At 36.3% G+C, this 22,783-nt stretch overlaps 1 protein-coding gene across 1 annotated transcript in view; it reads left to right on the top strand.

Annotated features, from left to right (window-relative positions):
* LOC127426084 (BMP/retinoic acid-inducible neural-specific protein 1) overlaps positions 1-22,783 on the top strand; it is a 254,315-nt gene that overhangs the window by 126,854 nt on the left and 104,678 nt on the right. Inside the window, exon 3 of the mRNA XM_051672601.1 lies at positions 15,128-15,318. Coding sequence (XP_051528561.1) covers positions 15,128-15,318 — 191 coding nt within the window. The remainder of the gene's footprint in view (positions 1-15,127; positions 15,319-22,783) is intronic.

Below are 22,783 nucleotides of genomic sequence, written 5' to 3'. Positions count from 1 at the left end.
ACACACAGACGTGTCAAGGAATTTGGCTACAGTTGTCGTATTCCTCTTGATAAGCCACTCCTGAACCACAGACAATGTCAGAGGCGTCTTACCTGAGCTAAGGAGAAGAAGAACTGGACTGTTGCCCAGTGTTCCAAAGTCCTCTTTTCAGATGAGAGCAAGTTTTGTATTTCATTTGGAAACCAAGGTCCTAGAGTCTGGAGGAAGGGTGGAGAAGCTCATAGCCCAAGTTGCTTGAAGTCCAGTGTTAAGTTTCCACAGTCTGTGAGGATTTGGGGTGCAATGTCATCTGCTGGTGTTGGTCCATTGTGTTTTTTGAAAACCAAAGTCACTGCACCCGTTTACCAAGAAATTTTGGAGCACTTCATGCTTCCTTCTGCTGACCAGCTTTTTAAAGATGCTGATTTCATTTTCCAGCAGGATTTGGCACCTGCCCACACTGCCAAAAGCACCAAAAGTTGGTTAAATGACCATGGTGTTGGTGTGCTTGACTGGCCAGCAAACTCACCAGACCTGAACCCCATAGAGAATCTTATTGTCAAGAGGAAAATGAGAAACAAGAGACCAAAAAATGCAGATGAGCTGAATGCCACTGTCAAAGAAACCTGGGCTTCCATACCACCTCAGCAGTGCCACAAACTGATCACCTCCATGCCACGCTGAATTGAGGCAGTAATTAAAGCAAAAGGAGCCCCTACCAAGTATTGAGTACATATACAGTAAATGAACATACTTTCCAGAAGGCCAACAATTCACTAAAAATGTTTTTTTTTATTGGTCTTATGATGTATTCTAATTTGTTGAGAATTGGTGGGTTTTTGTTAAATGTGAGCCAAAATCATCACAATTAAAAGAACCAAAGACTTAAACTACTTCAGTCTGTGTGCACTGAATTTATTTAATACACGAGTTTCACAATTTGAGTTGAATTACTGAAATAAATGAACTTTTCCATGACATTCTAATTTATTGAGATGCACATGTACTGTATAATTTAAGGATACACGTAGTACGATTTAAAGATAAGAATACTGTTTTTGAATAATGATGCATTTCTTTAACGGAGTGACTATTTGCACAATGTGTAAATAGGTCCAGACACTCAGCGTGGCTATTTGAACTCCAATAGTCTGGTGGAAACAGAAATTGAAGACAAACTGCACCCCACTGAGAGTGAGAACCACATTATAGCGACCACGAGGAGGTTAACCCAACGTGACTTTACCCACCCTAGCAACCGGGCCAATTGGTTGCTTAGGAAGCCTGACTGGACAAGATATATATTTAATATTATTAAAAGGATGTTAAAATGTTTTATTGATATTTTTTATATATATTTTTTTACTATATCCCCCAGCCATAGTAGTAGTATTAGAACCGAGAAAAGAAAATACATAAAACATGGTAGGTACTTTTTTGCTAATAATGACTCCATGTAAACACATGTTCTGTGAGGTAGTTTGAGATATACCAACTCGATATGCTGATATATACATATGTTAAGAAAATATCCCACAGTATTGTGCATCTAACAAAATACACTAACATTTACAGGAAGTGTGCCAGAAGCAGATCTATTACCTAAAAGTTTCTCTTGAGCAGAATGCACCAGCGATTGTTGAGTGCTGGCAGTGGATGAATTTAGCAGTGATGTCAGTGAAATTGGACTCAGTCCAGCGATGTGAGAGCGGAGAGGCAGAGACGGCGGCCCGACCCGAATCACCTGCAGAACAGCTGCGGCCGCACTGGAGCTATGCAGCAGAGATCGACACAAGTAGAATTGGAGTTAAGTAATAGATCAATTTAAGGGCCCATGGAGCCTTTAACAGCAAAATCACTAGAATGCTCTTGTGATTTGAGGAGTGGAAGAGAAAAACACTGCAATATACAGAGTTTTTTTTTTTTTCACATATGTTCAGCCAAACAGAAAACAACAGAACATTATCTATAAAAAGTACTGTTTGGGTTTATCCAAAATCTATACTATCAAATTATGTTTTGTGCTTGATAACATATTGTCTGTATTTCATAATTGACACTATACATTTTATGTTAAGTATTGATTAATATCACCAGGATACCATGGTACAGTGAAGGTATCATTTAAAAATACCATAGTACTTTGATAAATTCTGGAACTAGATGATTACCTTGTTCATGTACCATAGTATTTACATGGTACTCCAAGGTATTTCAAAGAGTACCATGGTACTACAATGCTTGAAGCAGTATATGGACTAAATATCAACATTATATGTTTATTACTTCATAATACATTCCTTTGTGGCTGGTCAAGAAATGTTGGTCATTGTTATATTAAACTGGTTTAATTAACATGAAGAAGAAAGCCTTTATTATTGTCACACATTATAAATTTTTTTGCATATATACAGTTAAATTATTTTTTTCACATATCCCAGCTAAACTGGGGTCAGAGTGCAGGGTCAGCCCCTGGAGCAGATAGGGTCAAGGGCCTTGCTCAAGGGCCCAACAGTGGCATCTTGGTGGTGCTGGGGCTTGAATCCCTGACTTTCTGGTCAGTAACCCAGAGACTTAACCGCTGAGCCACCACTACCCCCATGAATGTGTGCGATTGCATGCACCGATTATGCTTTATAATCTAAAACTCATGTAAACACCTTAAACATTTTATCTTTAGAAGGGTAAGGTCATAAATGGTGCAAAACGGGGCGCTATGTCATGAAAAAGTTTACACTTAAAATGATCAAGTCTATGATAAGTCAGGAAAATGTGGTATCGTTTGAAAGCTAAGAATCTAAACTTCTCTTAGATAACTATTACTTGTGCATTTATGTCACAAATAACAAAATAAGGCCTGAAAACTTTCATGACGCAAATCAGCATCACATAGATATAATGTGGTAGAAATATGAATATGAATATAAAAGTCTTTCAAATAGCACTTAAATAGATGAATCAAATGAAAGTGCTCATTCTCAGAAATGACTGTACAGTTTATTTTGTTACCCTAAAACCAGCGTTTGAAAGATTTTCAAAAGAATCACAAAGTGAAATATGATTTCTGTAAGTCATCAAATGCAAACATCTCTTTTATGTGCCGATCACTGCTGCTGTAAGCCCCAAATAGCCAAAAACGTTATATCTGCATTTACCTTTGGCAGTTTTCTAAAAAAAAAAATTAATAATTAGTCATTTTTTACACCTCTGTGAGCTTGCTTGTGTCAGTTTTCTAATGACACCTAGACTAAGCTTCACGTCCACACAGAAACTAGGTGGGTGGTGCATGAACTGAAAATTAGACTGAATGTCTATGGACGAACACATCTTTGAGGGCTAAAATGCATTAGAGTGCCACCTACATTTCAGATTGGCATTTTGTAATGGAAGGTGATAGAGAAAAATACATTTTTTCTAGTACTTGCTGCCATTTAGTGGAATAAAATAAGACTTTTTGGAGAGAGGAGGAGTGAACAGAACCAGGGCCCGTATTCACAAAGATTTTTATCTTACCACTAGGAGTTCTCCAAAGAGTTCCTAGCTAGGAGTTTTTCCTTAAAACATATTAACAAAACTGCTAAGAGCAAGATTTAGGAAGGAAATCTTAAAATAAGAGTAAGGCGGAGTTTATGGCATTGCTATGGATGATGTCACGTTTTATTAGCGTGCTATTTTAAATTGCCCTCAGTGATTGGTAGACAGGGAACCGCTATTTGTAAGCTAAGACAGACAATGACATATATATATATACTGTATATATAGATAGATAGCTAGATAGATAGACAGATAGATAGATTTTTTTTCAGTTGATGAACATTTCTTCATCCTGTGTTGATGTAATGAAATGAACGTGAATCCCATGAACAGCATCAAAACACTGTACAGCCCTGCGATTGCCGTGATTCCCCGTGAATGCCCCTTTTTTTCTCTGCAGCAAGCGCACATCCACAAGAAAAATACGCCATGAACTGTCGGATGATGTGTGATCTGGAGAGGGCATATATAGTTTGATAGATTATTCTGCCGACGAATGACAGAAATTCCCAATTCATCCGCACTACACGGTTTTATTTGGATGTATCCAGCGAGCACATAGTTCTCAAAACCTTTATCTACGGTGAAATTGGTTTGTTTCAGTTTTTGGGAGAGGTACCTGCGTCTTTAACTAAGTTTACAATAATGAAAACACACTAGCGATTCAGGCGTTAGGAGCTACTTTTAGCCTTGAGGTTTTTTTTGAGAATACGGGCCCAGAATTATGTGCTTACAAAGTTAGGACAAAAAATATACAGTGTACACATATATATATATATAAATGAGACCAATTCTTGGAAATTATTCCACAGTACGTGTAAATAGTAAGCTTTTAAATATGTATGAAAAATTGCACGGGGCAGCCCAAAAATGCAGTTGAAGAGGTTTAAAAGTTTTTCTTTATCAGGGTATGGTCATAAACAGTTTAAGCATAAACTGATCGACACAGGAAGATTTTTGCATATTACCCTGATTTCATGGTGCATGTAAACACCGTAGTTACTGTTCTTACCGGCTTATCCAATGTGCACAGTTGTTGTTCACATTTGATGTAAAAGCTGAGAATAACACGATGCTTTCAAATCTCATGTAAACACATTTTGTCCGATTTTTTGAATAATTCGGAGCACTGAAGAGCATGCTAGTCGACATTTATGTGTGTCCAGAAATTGCCTTTTTCATCTCACATTTGCTTTTTCACACACTAGCGGTATTGTTTAGGTTTAAGGTCGGGAGGTAGGCTTTGTTGATTTAAAAATCAATAGAGCATTAACCTTAAAAACTTCATCTGTTTGGGAGAATATTTCACTCGCTTTTAGTGCCACACAGTGGACATTTCACCTCAGAACTCTGTACCACATATAAGGAACCAGGTAATATAATTTTGAAAATATGTCTCATGAGATAATTTTCATGAGATCAGGCTTGGTCTGGTCTGTGTGGTGCAAAGCCAGATCTCAAGTTCATCTAAGTTCATCTGTAGTCTATTCTCATTCTATTCTCAGATCAGACTCATCTTCATTCTTTACTGTTTCTCTCTTTCTCTTCCTCCTCCTGTTATGGCTTCCTCTCCGTTTCCTCATCTCATTTCCTTCCCATCTACTCAAGCATCTGTACACGTGCAAGCACTCCGGTGCACCTTCTCCACCTCCTGAGTGAGTTCATGTGGAGTCTTAATGCACCTCATTATCTGCACTACTTTACCTTGAGATTTGTTGATGCTAAAGCAGCCACAATGCAATTTGCATCTATTTGTTCCTGCTCCCTTGAAGAGCAGTAATTACAGAGCTCTTAGAATGATTACCAAACGCACAGCACATCGAGATTCAACATATGCAGAGGAAGGCTGGGTGGGGGGCTGGTTTGCTACCCAAAAACATCCGCTTTATGACTGAATTATCATTGTGTTTTGCTGAAATCTCCTTATATTTTTATTCTCATGACAAACCTGCTGATTACAACTTGCGACGTGTCTGAAAAGAGCACGTCAATGCAAAATTGTTCTGGTGCCTGCAGCACAGCGATGGTCGACTTCACGCAGGTAGATTTAATTGTATGCGTTTGCCCAGATATCCCCGCTACCTGGTGATATTTTTATTACAATAGCGACCCCAAAGACTTTAAAAGCGCCAGCAATTGTAGAACACAATCGTTCAGCTTAAATGTTTATGCAGCTCCTTACAATTCAGGATTTGTCTTGGCTAAAATTAAAAAAATGATATGAGTAATTATAGAAGTTCCCAAACTTAAGAACCAAAAGATATCAGCCCACAAATCCCTGTCATTAACATTTTATTATGATAATCTCTGCAGTAAAATTAACAATGCACTCCATAACATAAGCAAAGAAAATAAACAATCTTTTCAGTTGTCTACGCATTCGAATCAGGTGCATTTTAAGTTTGACTTTTAAAAACCAGGAGCTCGGGTTTTCTCATGTTGTTATTCTTACATATTAATTATACAGGTGCATCTCAGTAAATTAGAATGTCGTGGAAAAGTTCATTTATTTCAGTAATTCAACTCAAATTGTGAAACTCGTGTATTAAATAAATTCAATGCACACAGACTGAAGTAGTTTAAGTCTTTGGTTCTTTTAATTGTGATGATTTTGGCTCACATTTAACAAAAACCCACCAATTCACTATCTCAAAAAATTAGAATACATCATAAGACCAATAAAAAAAACATTTTTAGTGAATTGTTGGCCTTCTGGAAAGTATGTTAATTTACTGTATATGTACTCAATACTTGGTAGGGGCTCCTTTTGCTTTAATTACTGCCTCAATTCGGCGTGGCATGGAAGTGATCAGTTTGCGGCACTGCTGAGCTGGTATGGAAGCCCAGGTTTCTTTGACAGTGGCCTTCAGCTCATCTGCATTTTTTGGTCTCTTGTTTCTCATTTTCCTCTTGACAATACCCCATAGATTCTCTATGGGGTTCAGGTCTGGTGAGTTTGCTGGCCAGTCAAGCACACCAACACCATGGTCATTTAACCAACTTTTGGTGCTTTTGGCAGTGTGGGCAGGTGCCAAATCCTGCTGGAAAATGAAATCAGCATCTTTAAAAAGCTGGTCAGCAGAAGGAAGCATGAAGTGCTCCAAAATGTCTTGGTAAACGGGTGCAGTGACTTTGGTTTTCAAAAAACACAATGGACCAACACCAGCAGATGACATTGCACCCCAGATCATCACAGACTGTGGAAACTTAACACTGGACTTCAAGCAACTTGGGCTATGAGCTTCTCCACCCTTCCTCCAGACTCTAGGACCTTGGTTTCCAAATGAAATACAAAACTTGCTCTCATCTGAAAAGAGGACTTTGGAACACTGGGCAACAGTCCAGTTCTTCTTCTCCTTAGCCCAGGTAAGACGCCTCTGACGTTGTCTGTGGTTCAGGAGTGGCTTAACAAGAGGAATACGACAACTGTAGCCAAATTCCTTGACACGTCTGTGTGTGGTGGCTCTTGATGCCTTGACCCCAGCCTCAGTCCATTCCTTGTGAAGTTCACCCAAATTCTTGAATCGATTTTGCTTGACAATCATAAGGCTGCGGTTCTCTCGGTTGGTTGTGCATCTTTTTCTTCCACACTTTTTCCTTCCACTCAACTTTCTGTTAACATGCTTGGATACAGCACTCTGTGAACAGCCAGCTTCTTTGGCAATGAATGTTTGTGGCTTACCCTCCTTGTGAAGGGTGTCAATGATTGTCTTCTGGACAACTGTCAGATCAGCAGTCTTCCCCATGATTGTGTAGCCTAGTAAACCAAACTGAGAGACCATTTTGAAGGCTCAGGAAACCTTTGCAGGTGTTTTGAGTTGATTAGCTGATTGGCTTGTCACCATATTCTAATTTTTTGAGATAGTGAATTGGTGGGTTTTTGTTAAATGTGAGCCAAAATCATCACAATTAAAAGAACCAAAGACTTAAACTACTTCAGTCTGTGTGCATTGAATTTATTTAATACACGAGTTTCACAATTTGAGTTGAATTACTGAAATAAATGAACTTTTCCACGACATTCTAATTTATTGAGATGCACCTGTATTCATCTATAATATGTATGATAGATTTTGCACATTATTGTCAACTGAAAAATGTCATTTCTGTCAGCTAAAATTGTGTGCCATTTTACTAAAATTAATGAATATGACATGATGAGTGTCACTGTCTGACTGAATACATGAAAGTTTAAAGGGATAGTTCATCTAAAAATGAAAATTCTCTCATCATTTACTCACACTCATGCTATCCCAGATGTGTGTGACTTTCTTTCTTCTGCTGAACACAAACAAAGATTTTTAGAAGAATATCTCAGCTCTGCATATCCTCACAATGCAAGTGAATACTGGCCAGAACTTTGAAGGTCCATAAAGCATATATAGGCAGCATAAAAGTAATCCATACAACTCCAATTGTTAAATCCCTATCTTCAGAAGTGATATGATAGGTGTGGGTGAGAAAATGTTAAATAACACCAAGCTATAGAAAGCTTTTTTTTTATTATTATGTTTCCAGGAGTGTTGGTTATTCATGTTTACATCTGATTTTCTGTAAATCCGAATAAATAATTCAGATTCAATGTAATGTCCAGCATCATCCGATCATTGCCAACCATGTTAAAATAAAATGATACATTATAAATTCTGAATCTATGTACTGATTATCATTGTCACATGTCTGCCAAACATGTTGAGTGATCCAAACATCATTTGCAGCCTGAAACTGAACTTTTGACTGAATGTTAGGTGTGAATGCAGCATAGAGAGCTAGATGCTCCCTTGCTCCCTAATTAGGTAATGACTTAACCTCCAGTGTGCTGTCTGTCTGTCTGTCCCAGAACAGTTTGAAATCCAACTTATTTTCATCCTAACTCCATATAAAGCCTCTGAAAGCAACATTGTCCAGCTTTTGGATGCATCCATTGATTCTCAATGTGATAATGCACAGCCTAGTGAATATTTAATATTTTAAGGAAAATGAGCCTATAGTCCACGTACATGGTCATTTTGTTTAACAGTGTGCCATTTTGTGATAAATAAATTTACATGGAATTTTTAAAATGGCATATCAGATGAAGCTAGAGACTTTAATCTTTGACTCAAACAGGTTTTAATGTAAAAACGTGATGAGGTTTTTTTACCAGATGTAGTTTTGTTGCCATTTCTCCCATAGACAAACTCAGCTGAGATCGGCGGCATTTTGTTTTGTCACATGACTCGGTGCGTCGAAAGTTTAACCCTTTAATGACAGCCTAGATTCTCCTGAACTGAGTTCAGCTGGTTTATATGAAATTAAATTATGAATAGCCTATAGCGAAGCCAAAACGTAATGTCCACGCATGTGGATGCGGGGTCTCAGGAGATTAAAAGCGTAAAAGAGACTTTTTCCCATCTGCTGCCTTTGATGTCAAAGCTCAAGATATCCTTTTCCTTCATAATGTAATTTCCATGTCTTAAAATAATACTTTTAATTTTTTAAGGAACTTGCAGTCTCTTGTAATTCCATGGAAAACCCTGCTGAAGATAAATAATACCAATTATCATGTCATTGTGTCCAAGGTTTATGGATTTGGAAAGCGAGCAGAAATACAAGCAGATAAGCCCGTGCAACTGTGTTAATGTGACTTTTTTATTTACACATGTAGGAAAGGTGGATCGATGTCCTTACAGGTTTAGTCTATAAAGCAGTTTTGTGGTTTTCTTAACACACAACCTGTGAGGTCAGTAAATTCACACATGTTTCAGGCTGTTGTTCGATCAGGAAGCCATTTTTACTTGGTCTTAACATGTTGTTATCGAATTCAGAGTTGGAGTCAGTCTACTATCATTATATATTGTGAACTTGTAACTGATGTAACTGAACAGAATATTAAAATTATAGCTACCAAAAAGATCAATATCACAAAGTTTTTACATCATTATTGAGTAAAAATGTTGATATTAGCGGTCTTTTGAGTTACTGAGCACAGGGCTATTCTGCCATTTTCCCACAGAATTGAGCTGTTTTGTTGTTGTAGCTGTTGTTGTTTGTTTTTGTTTTTTTGGTGCCTGTGGTGCGAGCGTTTGACCAACCCATTCATGTCGTAATTATTCATATGATATAGCAAAATCGGAAGAAATCTTTCAAGTTGGTTCATACAAAAACGTACAACTTTTACTCCTATAGAGAAAAATAAACGAACTAAGGAACAATGTTACCTTGATTTTTCCTATGTTTAACCTCATATCCAACCCTAAACCTAATCGTAACTTTAATAGGAAAACAATTACAAAAACAATGGAAGAAAGAAAAAATCTGGGTGTGGAGCAAGATGAGGGAATCTTAGTACAGGTTATTGACACATATCTGTCATTTGTTTTGCATAAATAAATATGGAATGAGTAACCTAATTTGTTCACAGTTGTTTCCTTATGTGAAATAAAGTGTTGGATAGGAGGCTAGCTAAAATTTGTATCGATAAAATTCTGTTTGTCTATTGGTCCAACATGATCACACAGGAAGTTGACAAGTCCCTACCGAAGGTTCCAATACTCTTTTCCATTCAGAGAGTTCCTTTGGAGTACAGCAGGAACTGCATTGAGTTCAGTGAGAATCTGAGAAGAGCGCTTCAGCACAAAATCTAACTCCGTCCGCATCTTGATATAGCCTATTTGTACATGTATATCTGCGCACGAGTGTCATCCACACAAACTGCTGAATCCAACACTAACATATCATTTTATTTTCTTAATTTAGAAAGGAACGGAATGTTTTAACAAGTTGGGAAATCATACCAGACTGATCAAACATTCCAAGATCCAACAAACAACGAATGAACATTTTCATTCGGTGACAACAGATGCCAACGAACGGCAACCAATGTCAACAGGGTAAACACACTGATCCGACAAAACCCAACAGCTGTTGTATGTTGGCATTTGTTACCGTTTGTTGGGGCAGCGTGAATTGACCTTAAGATTACATTTTATACTACATGGTTGGGTTTATGGTTGGGATTTGGGTTAGGGTATATGATTAATAAAATATGCATTCCTGTTGACTATATTACATCATTTACAACTTAAAACAACTTTACAACTCCTGTTGGTGGAAATCTGTGAACATCTCACCATGAAACTGGAGCTTACATGTGACTATATGTTCAACAACACTTCCAGCTTCAGCCACTGTGGGAGGTGATTTGAATTTCATTAAGAACAGACCGATTTCAGCAGATGAACTGTCAACCTACTTTTGCCGAATCAACAGTGAGAGCAGTCTGATTGGTCGGTCTGTATTGGAATAAAAGAGGTACCTTTTCATACGAGCCAAGTCGTACAACATCGTATGATTTAGCAATCTCGTATGAATTGTTGAGTTTTCATGAAACGGCATGTGTTGGTTTGACAGTACAATATAATAATAATATAATATAATGTATATAATATAATATAGTTTGTATTTTATTACATTTATATTATATATAGAACAAATATTGTATACACACACATGTAATGTACAGGTGTGCAGAAATAAGGTAACTATGGGTAAAACATATGTAGTAAATGCAGAACTGTATGCATTTACACTATCTAAGCAATCATTTAAAGATATGACACTGATGAAATTGGTCAGATTCTATTTCTTTCATGCTATGGACTTTTCTTCATTCTGCTACCTACATAATATATTAGGCTAACAAATTAAATTAAATCTGAAAATCTATCATTTGAATGTTAAAATCTGTTTATTTGTTTCTGGAATGGCATATTTTGAGTTTTAGTATTTAATTAAGAGTTTAGCATTTATAGGCCACTGGGATGGTTTTGAAAGTTTGGATTGATCATTAAGCTGGTTTAATTGGCCATTGGGCTGGTTTTCTTGCTATTTTTGATTATGAATTATTGTGTCTAGCAAATATTTTTCTCTTTATGACAGTTCAATGTTAAAGGTCCTAGAATCGTCTACTGTACAATAAAACAAGTCTTTCTGTGGATAGTGGATTTCAGGAGGGTAAAGTGTTTGGCATCATTATATAGAAAACTTTTCAAATGTTTTTTAATAATATAGGTTATGATAAATTCAGCCTCAGCCTAAAAACTCATGAAAAATCACCAAAAAACTTGAGCCAAAAATTTACTTTTTTTTCTTATTTTTCCAATTTGACATTATATATCTCAGGGTGTAAATAAGGTGGCTCTGAAAAACTGCTTTTGACTTATTCCCATCATGTCTCATGTTACTGAATACAATTTTCTATTGATATGATAAAGCAATCAAAAGTTATAGCATTATAAAAAAAAATATTTATCCAAGTTTCCAAAAACCTCTCCAAAGAAATTGAACATACAAATTATACATAAGAACTATTTACACATGCAAATACAACAATGACTAAATGTATGCTCTCTCTCCAAAGCATGCAAGCATGAGTAGCGAGATCCCATTCAGTTTCATTCTGTGTCATATGAGTCATCATTGAGTCTGTGTCATGTATTTGGTGCCATTTGCTGGTGGCCACATGTAATTAGAGTGAATGATCCTTTCTGCCCTTATTTGGATGACTTCCACGTCCGGTTGCAGCGATCTGAATCCTAATACGATTGGTTTAGAGTTCCATGATGCTGGACAATGTACTACATAATTTCCGATAAAGTCATCTGATCCTGGAAAGCTAACGTGTTTTTAACCAGATAGCACATTATGTGCACATTGTGCTTCGTGTGGATTATCTAATGATCTCTGCATCTGATTATGTTGTGTGTGGGCTTGTTTTAAAGATAATTGCCTCCTGCTCTAATGGTATGTGATATTTTATATTCTGTTTATTTTTCATGAAGTTATAAGTGAAAACGCTGCATTCAAGCAACATCTGTTTAGATGTAACATGTACAAAGACATACAGTATACGTAGCTATTACTAACTACATTTCTGTCTTTGAATAAAACAAACAGACTGGTTGTATTCTACTCTTTGAGAGCTTTCCAACAACATATGACACATAGCTATTTGATGAGTTTACAATAATATGTGTAGTGCAAAATGATTAATAAATTATCAAAATGGAACACTTCTGATTTGTCCGCAAAATTTCAAAGCACTTGTTCAGTTTAGGTCATAATGCCTAAATGCATTGTAAAGTACAGCTTCTAAGCTTTCAAACGATACCTATTTTGTGTTGGTCAAGAATGTAGTTATGAATATGTTGATTTTTGTTTTCTTATCAGAGCTTAAATGGCTAAACAGTAACTTCTTATGATGTTGCAGCCTTACCTAGCTGTAGAGACCTGCAGAAATAAATCATTTATGAGGGACGATCAGCATTCTACCTGTAAACATAATTTCGGTCTTCCATTAAACATGTATAGCAACAGATCACCATGTAGCACCAATCGAGCTTGTCTCAGAGGCGAAGGAGGGCTCTATACATCTTCATCTGCAGTTGCCATGAACGTTTAGCCTCCCATGAAACACCATCACAGGTTTTAACAAAACTTCAGCAGATGTGAGCAATAATTTCTGCTGCTGTGGCCCGATTTGAGTCTTTAGACAGCTGCTGAATGGACACTTCCAATATTCAGTGATCTCAACCAGATTCAGCGTTTATGAAAATAGATGCTGTTTTAAACAAGTATTAACTGTTGGGAACTCCACTGATTTGAAACCTACTTTTTCAGACTGTAAGTAGAAAATCATACATTGAATGCATTTCATATCTTATTGCCAAGACTTTTCAATTCTCACTTCATTACAGGAAATAGATGCATGTGATTCACTGCCAAATGAGATGCTAATCGAACCAATTGTGAGATTAGTGAGACCAAAATCTGGCCAATGGCAAATCAGGCTTGATGCTCTCAGCTCGGTACTTTGTTAGCACAATCATGCCAGATGACAGTAGCCGCTAGCCGCAGATGGCAATTGTGTTGATTAGATAACATTGTGGATGCCTTGATTTGGATTGAATATCAAAATGTGTTTGCTTTTGTTTTTCATTCTTTCAAACAGGACAGAACCTACTGATTGCTGCATGATTGTTGGTTCTTGCTGTGTTGGTTCTTGTGGAATTGTCAATGCATATGGATTTGTATTTTGTTGAAAGTGTGTTGCAAAATTATGCTGCAAAATAAATCTTTGTTGTCTCAAGAGATTATGTGATTATATGTCCTGAGAAAAATGAGGGTTTTGACACTGAATTTATAACAGAAAGCTCTCTTTTAAACTAGTAAACTGTCTAATGAGGTACATCCAAAGATGGCGGACAAAGCAAGCAATATATTGATTTTAAAATAAATTTCATTCAGTGCTAAAAATGTTCAATCAAACAAAAGTTTAATCTGAATAAAATGTATAATTGCACCTAACAGTTGTGAATGTTATGTATTTTCATGCGTATTAGAGTATCACGTCTTTAGCTTAGCAACATGCTATCTCAAACTCTTTTAAAATCAATTGTGAGTCTCTCGTGCACTTAACGTGACAATAACTATTTGTGTGTAACACAGAATGCTGCCTATGTAGAGCATTTCAAATCAGCTACTTACGAGGTTTTATTTGGGTTATTCCATGTCAAATCAACCAAATTAAAAGAATGTCCCCATCTGAAATTTTTTATTTTGTTTCTGAAAAAAAGAAAAACATAAATTATGATGAAAATACTCAAATATAAGGATGACAAAAATATTAAATGCCATGAATCAAAATGTACTAAACAGTCGATTATTTAGGTCAAAATGACAATTTTCCAATGATTTTGGAGGAAAATTTCAGGTAAAACAAATTATCTTACAAATGTGGCAGTGTCATTGTTTTATTTTTACACAGAGATAGGTAGGTCTATTATGAAAATCAGCTGATTTTAGCACCCCTTGTTGCAATATATGCCAATGGTGTGAGTCCAAAAAAAAAAAAAAAAAAAAAAAAATATATATATATATATTTTTGTTGTTTTTTCAAAGTTGGTGTGCCTTTAACTCCAGAAGTATTACATATATCTTAATATCCTTTTAGATTCTGGTTCAGAACCAACCTTCATTTTTGTATCTTCATTTTTAAGTCTCTGTATGGTTATATCTAAGAGGTATTGGACTCTCAATGTGGCACCATGCATAAATTCGATTTGATTCGATAAATTTGACCCATTTTTGATGGTCGAAAACCAAATGTGGGTCACATGGTATAAAGCTTGTTTTTCTTGTCCAACAAGACAAAGTACAAATAATGTTGAAACTAGCAATGCACCTTTATTTATTAACATGAAAACAATCATTTTAATCATCAATTTTTGTGAGTCAAAAATAAACTCTTATTAAGAAGCGACAATTGTGGCTCTTCAGTTTGTGCAATACCTGTATCTAGTTTTTGTAATTTACTGATGCACATACGCAAAGCTCTGAATGCATCATTATGTGTCCAAATATCTCAGGTGCTTAAACTCTACTGTATTTAATAATAAAAGTTTCTGGGTGTCAGAAACGGTAAATCGCAGAGATTCCAAACGTTGTGGTATGGTCCCAGTTTTTCGAAACTGTCATAGGCTATTTGTCTCTCTGATATTTGGTCAGCGACAGCTCTATCCCGCAGTCATTTTTTGACATGTCCTTCAAATTTTTGTTGGGTTGTGTTCTCCAGGGAGTTTGCACGTTGGAAGGTGAGGAATACAGCCATCGAGAGGCGGGATCTGATTCGGAATCCTCTGCCGCTGATGCCGGAGTTCCAACGAAGTATGCGGATGCTGGGGCGACGGCCGTCCACGCAACAGTTCATCGACACTATCATCAAGAAATATGGAACGCACATCCTCATATCTGCCACACTGGGAGGTAAGTGCTCTGACCAATCCATGCAAATACATCGCATTTAGCATTTTCAGGGATTTTTCTGTGTTTTCTTCTGATGAAGAATGCGAATGCCAATTCAGTGATTCTTAACTGGTTTTGCTTTAGACCCAATAGAGCAGTGATTCCCAAATGCGGATACACATACTCCAGGGGATACCTAAGCAGGCTCCAGGGGGTACAAGGAAAATAATAGAATTTTGCTGTGTTGAATTTCTAAAACAAATTGTCTGACTTAAAATAAAAATAACAGGGATTAGGGCTGGGTAAAAATATAGATTTCATAATTAATCTCCATATCCATTCTGAAAAACCCAAGATCAATCTTATAAAATGCAAAGTTCAGCAGCAAGATCCTTTCACTGCGTGTTGAGAGTAAAAGTTTGGTTTGACTTGTTCTGTGTAATGTGTGCCTAAATATGAGATCCACACAATCCATCTGTCATTGAATAATGTCTCGTTTAATATCCTTTCTGTTCTTGATCAAAGTTGTTGATCAAAAACAACAAAAAGTAACATTTGATTAATATAATACAATATAATAAATAACGCATGCCACTCCACACTCTATTCTCGTTAATATTTGCTCAACCAAAACAAAAAGTGGAACTGCCAGTTTTCTTAAAGAGACGGTACTGTTTTAGCATTTCTTCTACATATCAGTGTAAATACTTGTATATAGTACAAGGTAAAAGTGCATGCAAACAATAAACATCAGGCCTAACAATATAGTTTGCCCTGCATGCTTCTTATTTATACATGTTAATATGCTTTCTACCAAAAGGATGAAAAATGAATGATAAAAAAAATGTAAATAAATATTTTCCAATGTGCTAAGTTAGAAGATCCCCTGCCCTGTATAATTAACATCATTAGTCTGTTCTAATTGCACATTTTATGGCTCATTTGGCCTGGTTATGTTTTGTTGATGATGTGGAATAAACAACATACAGTGAAAAGAAAAAGTATGTGAACCCTTTGGAATTACCTGCATTTATGTATAAATTTGTCTTAAAATCTGGTTTGAACTTCATCTAAGTTACAATAAAACAAACACAATCTGTTTTAACTAATAACACACAAATTATTGTATTGTTCTTGTACATATTATATACATAATTCAAACATTCACAGTGTAGGTTGGAAAAAGTATACGAACCCCTAGGCTAATGATGTCAACATAAGCTAATTAGAGTCAGGAGTTAGCAAACCTGGCATCAAAATAATAAAATGAGATTTGAGGTGTGGGTTAGAGCTACTCTGACTTATAAAAATCACTCAAACATTTTGAGCTTTCTATTCACAAGAAGCACCTGCTGATGTGGACCATGCCTTGCAAAAAAGGAGATCTCAGAAGACCTACGATCAAGAATTGTTGCTTTGCATCAAGATGAAAAGGGTTACAAAGTTATCTCGAAGAGCTTAGATAGATTAATTGTCTATAAATGGAGACGAATTAGTACTGTGGCTACTCTCCCTAGAGGTGGCCGTCCAGCCAAGATGACTCAAAGGGCACACCACAGAATGCTCAATGTGGTAAAAAAGAACCCTAGAGTGACAGTTAAAGACTTGAAGGAATCATTGGAACTTGTGAACATCTCTGTTCATGAATCTACTATACGGAAAACATTAAACAGGCATCTTGTCCATGGCAGGACACCATGAAGGAAGCCACTGCTTTCCAACAAAAACATTGCTGCACTCCTGAAGTTTGCCAAAGACCACCTTGACACTCCACAATACTACTGGAAAATGTTTTGTGGACTGATGAAACTACAGTTGAATTGTTTGGGAAGAACACGCAGCACTACGTATGGCATAAAAAGGGCGCCGCATACCAATGATGAAAACATCATCCCAATGGTGAAGTATGGAGGAGGAAGCATCATGATTTGGGACTGCTTTGCTGCTTCGGGGTGTGGACCACTTGCCATCATCAAGGGAAAAATTAAATCCCAAGGTTATCAAGATATCCTACAGGATAATGTCAGGGTGGCTGTGCGCCAGCCGAAGCTCAGTAAAAGTTGGGTGATACAGCTGGACAATGACCCTAAACATCGACGTAAATCCACTACAGAATGGCTTCAAAAAAAGATGATCCACCTTTTGGAGTGTCCCAGTCAGAGCCCAGACCTTAACCCAATAGAGATCCTGTGGAATGACCACAAAAGAGCCGTTAACACCAGACATCCTAAGAATATGAGCTGTGCTGAAACAGTTCTGTAAGGAAGAATGGTTCAAAATTCCTTCTGAACGTTGTGCAGGTGTAATCCGCAGCTACCATAAATGCTTGGTTGAGGTTATTGCTGCCAAAGGAAGATCGACCAGTTACTGAATCCAAGGGTTCACTTACTTTTTCAACAACACTGTGAATTTTTAAGGGGTTGTTTTCAAGAAAGACATGAAAGATTATAATTGTTTGTGTGATGTTAGCTTAAGCACATTGTGTTTGTCTATACTTGTGACTTTGATGAAGATGAGATCACATTTTATAACCAGATAATGCAGAAAACCAGCTAATTGCAAAGGGTTCACATACTTTTTCTTGCCATTGTAAATTATATTTATATATAAATTATATTTAGAGTACCAATATTGCTTATTGTACCAAAGTAAACATAAATGTCCTTAAAATCAAACATGGAAATGTATTGATACTGTATTACAATGAACATCATAGGCCCAATGTAATCTCTTACCTTTTAAAAGTTAATTTCATTTTAATTGTGCTATTTATTTTGCTATCCTGTGGTTAGTTATGTTTTATTATTTGCATTTAGCATGTCCTTGACCCTATCTGATCTGTGGGTTGCAACGCACAATTTGAGAACCAATAATTTGGAGTAAGTTCTGTTAATGGGATCTGTCTCTAATGGAAATTCATACATCACATTTTGTGTATTTGTGCGGAACTTAAATAATTTTAAAGGTTTGATACCTTTTTGTCCTTTAAGGGGTCAGTTTCATATAGATTCCCAGTTGTCAAGTGTAATAACTCTGATATGCTGTTGGTTGGTTTGCATGGAGACTTCTGTATTGTGGGATTATAATGTTATATCTGTTCTGACTTAGTGGTTAAACCTGATGCTCTAATTATGGAAGAGAGAAATCTGATCGGAAGAAAGAATATGATGCTGAAGAACCAACATACATGTGGGTCATTGTCAGGAAACAGTGCCGTTTGTGTCCTCATGACTTACTACTGGAGGTGGAGTGGTGGTGGCATGGTGGATTGGTGGTGGTGGCATAGTGGGCTAAAGCACATAACTGGTAATCAGAAGGTTGCTGGTTCAATTCCCACAGCCATCACCATTGTGTCCTTGAGCAAGGCACTTAACCTCAGGTTGCTCCAGGGAGATTGCCCCTGTAATAAGTGCACTGTAAGTTGCTTTGGATAAAAGTGTCTGCCAAATGCATAAATGTGCTACTGATGCATTTAACAGCATACTGAACATACATTATTTGATGGATTTAACTGTTTCGTGTTTTTTTTATTTGATTTTTTATTATTATTTATATTGTTCATCTAAATATCCAAAAATAAAAATGATGCCCCAATTCATCAATATTACATTTTAAGGGGTTATATACAGTAGAATAAAAAATTCAGGCTTTACCTAAATTTTGCTTTTATTGACATTAAAATATATTAATGCTTATACATAATGCTTTATGTGTTTTCTGAGAAAATGCAGAATTGGTATTTGTCCTTCCTTCTTTCGCAGTCTATTCAACCCTGTTATGTTGTGACTTTCCCCCTATTAAATTAATGATTTGACCATCCTGACAGTATTTAAGGGAGTGACATCATAAAAATATCAGCCTTTATTTAATCTAATTTATATTACAGTCTTTATCTTTATTTTGTGATCTTAACACTTACAGTATATAGACCTTTTCAAGCTCAATAGTTCAACCATTATGTGAAAAATAATGGTGATAATATTTTTACAGAAACATATTGTTCTTGGGGCAAAACACAAGAATATTTGACTGTGAATCATATGGTAGGATGTGATAATATTTGCTTGTTAAGGTGGTTTTTGCACTGACCTTCAAACCCGTAGCATTCAACCCTGAAACATATTGAATATTTGAGTTGGCAAAGAACTTTTGTCATGGGTTCAATCAATTGAAACTGAGTTATTGCTAAATTGAAATAAATCCCAAACCTACTGGGACGGGGTTGAAATAGTGTTGTGCTTTAGGACTAGTAATGATAAATAAATATTGGTACTTTGCGAGACTGTAACCACATATTTAAGATTAGGGGTAATAGTTTAAGAATCATATTTGTGGACCACCAATCTGAATATCCAGGAAGGTTTCTCAGTGTCCTTGGTGGTAATGGGCCCTAGTACTTTAGGCCTGAGGTCGAAAAATATTCTGGTAATACTGTAAAGTTCCATTTGTTAAAGCTACACTATCTAAGATTGTTTTGTTAGAAATGAACAACATTTAATTAATGAGCAAGTACACCAACAACCCATCTTCCAAACCATGTTTTTGCCTTACCCCGATTCACTATGATAAACCTATAATAATGATTTATGTTTTAGAGCTGTCGGGACAGATTTGGCTGGAAATTGCATACTTCCATCATTCGTCCGTGCGTGTTTACCTCATGTCCATAAAGAAAAGAAGATCCAGCTACAGTGTGTGTATATGTGTGGTGATATGTGTGGTAGTAGTTTGAAACTGAAAGCTTGTAGACACAACAATTGAGTGACATTGACCATGGATCATTCAAAAAGGCAACCCTCTGGGGAATCGCCCGTTTTCAAAATAAAGGAACCGAGAAGAGCCTGCAAGCAAAAAGGGAATGTGACAGAGCCTGTAATAAAGCACGAAAAAACATTGGATTGGCTTTTCAGAGGTGCCGACAACTGACCCAGAGATGGAGTTTTTTTTGTTTTTTTTGTTGGACAGGTAAGATATTTTATTGGACCGATAGTTAACCAGGTAGCTTTCTTAGCGCGGTAGTTCGTTGGATAGCTTTAGCCACTCTAATGGGGCATTTCATTATGGATAGTGTTACTGCAGTGCTTTCAATTTCATTTTCGAGGAAGGAAGGACAATGAAAAAAAAACAAAAAACAATGCCAATCTCTAAACCAGTCACTACCTTGGTCTATTTGCCTGCTAGCGAAGTTATAATATTTCCCACCGTTTGATTTGATCTGGTATGACTAGTATCGTTATGTCTAATGTCATCGTTGTCTAACTTTTGTAAAGCTATTTATTTTAAAACAACTGTTTTCAATCAGTCAAAACAACAGCGGAAGATATTCTACTTACCTTCTCATAAGACATATTTTTGGATATCTGTCTTTTTCTTCATTTCGTTAATTTTATTTTATTTTTTTGAGGGGACGGGGGTGAGTTTTGTTGTCATTAGTGACATTCACTCTGATATGATGACCACCTGTAATCATGGTTACACCGGTACACTTTAAACCATAAGATTCATCTGCGAGACAAAAGTCAAATACTGTAACTTTAACATTAGTTTACGACATTAGTTAACATGAACTAACAATAAACATGAAAAGTTGCATGTGTAAACGTTAGTTAATGCACTGTGCACTAACAGGAACTAACAATGAACAATTGTATTTTTATTAACTAACATTAACAAAGATTAATAAATGCTGTGAAAATAGATTGTTCATTGTTAGTTCATGATATCAAATGCATTAACTAATGTTAATGAATGGCACCTTATTGCAAAGTGTTTCCAGAACTGTTGAGAATTGCAGGCAATGTTTTCAGAGAATAACCCATATAATACAGATCTCTCTCTGTCTCGCATCATCATCTTCATCTGTGTGAGTAGTGTCAGTAGATCTCGCTCGCGCTCAGGGTCATGAGACATGATAACAGGCCTGAGGTCAGTGCTCTCAGAGTGCTCTGCTCTTTAGAGCATGTTATTATATTGACAGATCAACATCAACAGAAAGATAGACAGATACTGTCTGAACAGACCACAGTCATTGGTGTACTTCAGTGAAATTGGCTGGTTAGTTACAAAAAATCTGTGGACACATTCAAATACTTGTTTTTGGTGTTTATTTATTTTGAGGATTGTTTAATAGTCTTTGAAATTGCAAATGGTTCTTCGTAATTGTTTAAAGTCAACATTCACAACCCCTTTTGCTTCTGTAATGTGATGTATTTCAGAGTAAAACTGGATATTTAATGAGAAAAATAAAATGTTCGGCGGGACCAGTCGGGAATTGATTAGATGGTGAAAAGTGGTCTCTTACAGAGCCCCAATTTATTTTCTGAAATAGCTTGCATTCCCTCACAATATTTTGTGTTTCCTCAGAATAGTTTGAGTTCCATCACAATCCACCCCTTACAAAAATGTACCATGGTTTTACTACAGTGACTATAGTTGAACTATGGTATTTGTAATAGAATAATTGTAACCACACAATTGACCATGGTTTTACTACAGTAACTATAGTTCTATGGTACTTTTTGGTAATTTTAACCATTATATTTGTATTAAAACAATAACCCTAGTAACAACCAGGCGCGCCTCGTCTATTTGGGCAGGTAGCGCAGAGCCCCACCTAAATATTCATCCACTTGAAAACATAGATCCAATAATGTACATTTTTGCCCATAAATGTGTTCAAATAGCTGACATATATATTTAAAAGCAGGTCTAGTATAAGTTTGGATCCTATTTCTAAGTCGTAAAGTGTCTGAAAGCTCTGTTACACAGTGTTTGATAAAGATACACAAGCATGTGAGGCAGAGAGTCTGTTGCCCTCCCGAACTCCACAGCGCCCCTCAGTTCTTTTCAATTGAAATATGTGGTCAAATATGGTACTGCAACGAGCCCTCATTGAGACTCATTGGGGCAGAAATGAATCTGCCCATCGGTAGTGCCAAACCAAAGGTAACTAGTATTAGTGCGCGCCAGCAGTGTGACAGATTGAGAACATGGCGAGCAATATCGATGAACGTGTGAGTAACAGTGTGTCATTTCTATAAGACAAACTGTCTATCAAACAACTTAGCTCTGACAAGCCAGACATAAAAAATAAATAAATAAAAATGCCAATCAAAAGATAAGGGTAGGTGATAAGACATTGTATGATTTGTATAATGACAAATTTTATGTCAAAAAGCCTTGGCTCTTGAAACTTTCTGTTTTAAATTTAATGTGATTTAAGTTTTTTTTTTTTTTTTTTTTTTTTTTAAGACTGGAAACGTATAAATAGCATGTAAGTATTTCTGTTTCTATCCTTCTCCTTGGGGTTCTTCAACAACAATTCAACAACAATAAAATAACATTAGATTTACATTGTGATCTACAGCAAGTCAACATTTTAAGATAAATCGTTCTTATTTAGAATATTAGTTTCAACATGATGTTCTAAGGGTGCTGCCTTGTGGTGGAATAATGCATGGATACCACATATTGTGTCAGTGCGTTT

Source organism: Myxocyprinus asiaticus, chromosome 3 (assembly GCF_019703515.2).
Source record: "Myxocyprinus asiaticus isolate MX2 ecotype Aquarium Trade chromosome 3, UBuf_Myxa_2, whole genome shotgun sequence".
In the NCBI taxonomy this organism is placed as follows: Eukaryota; Metazoa; Chordata; class Actinopteri; order Cypriniformes; family Catostomidae; genus Myxocyprinus; species Myxocyprinus asiaticus.
The sequence above is the reverse complement of the archived record's forward strand: the minus strand, read 5'-3'. Positions and strand labels throughout refer to the sequence as shown.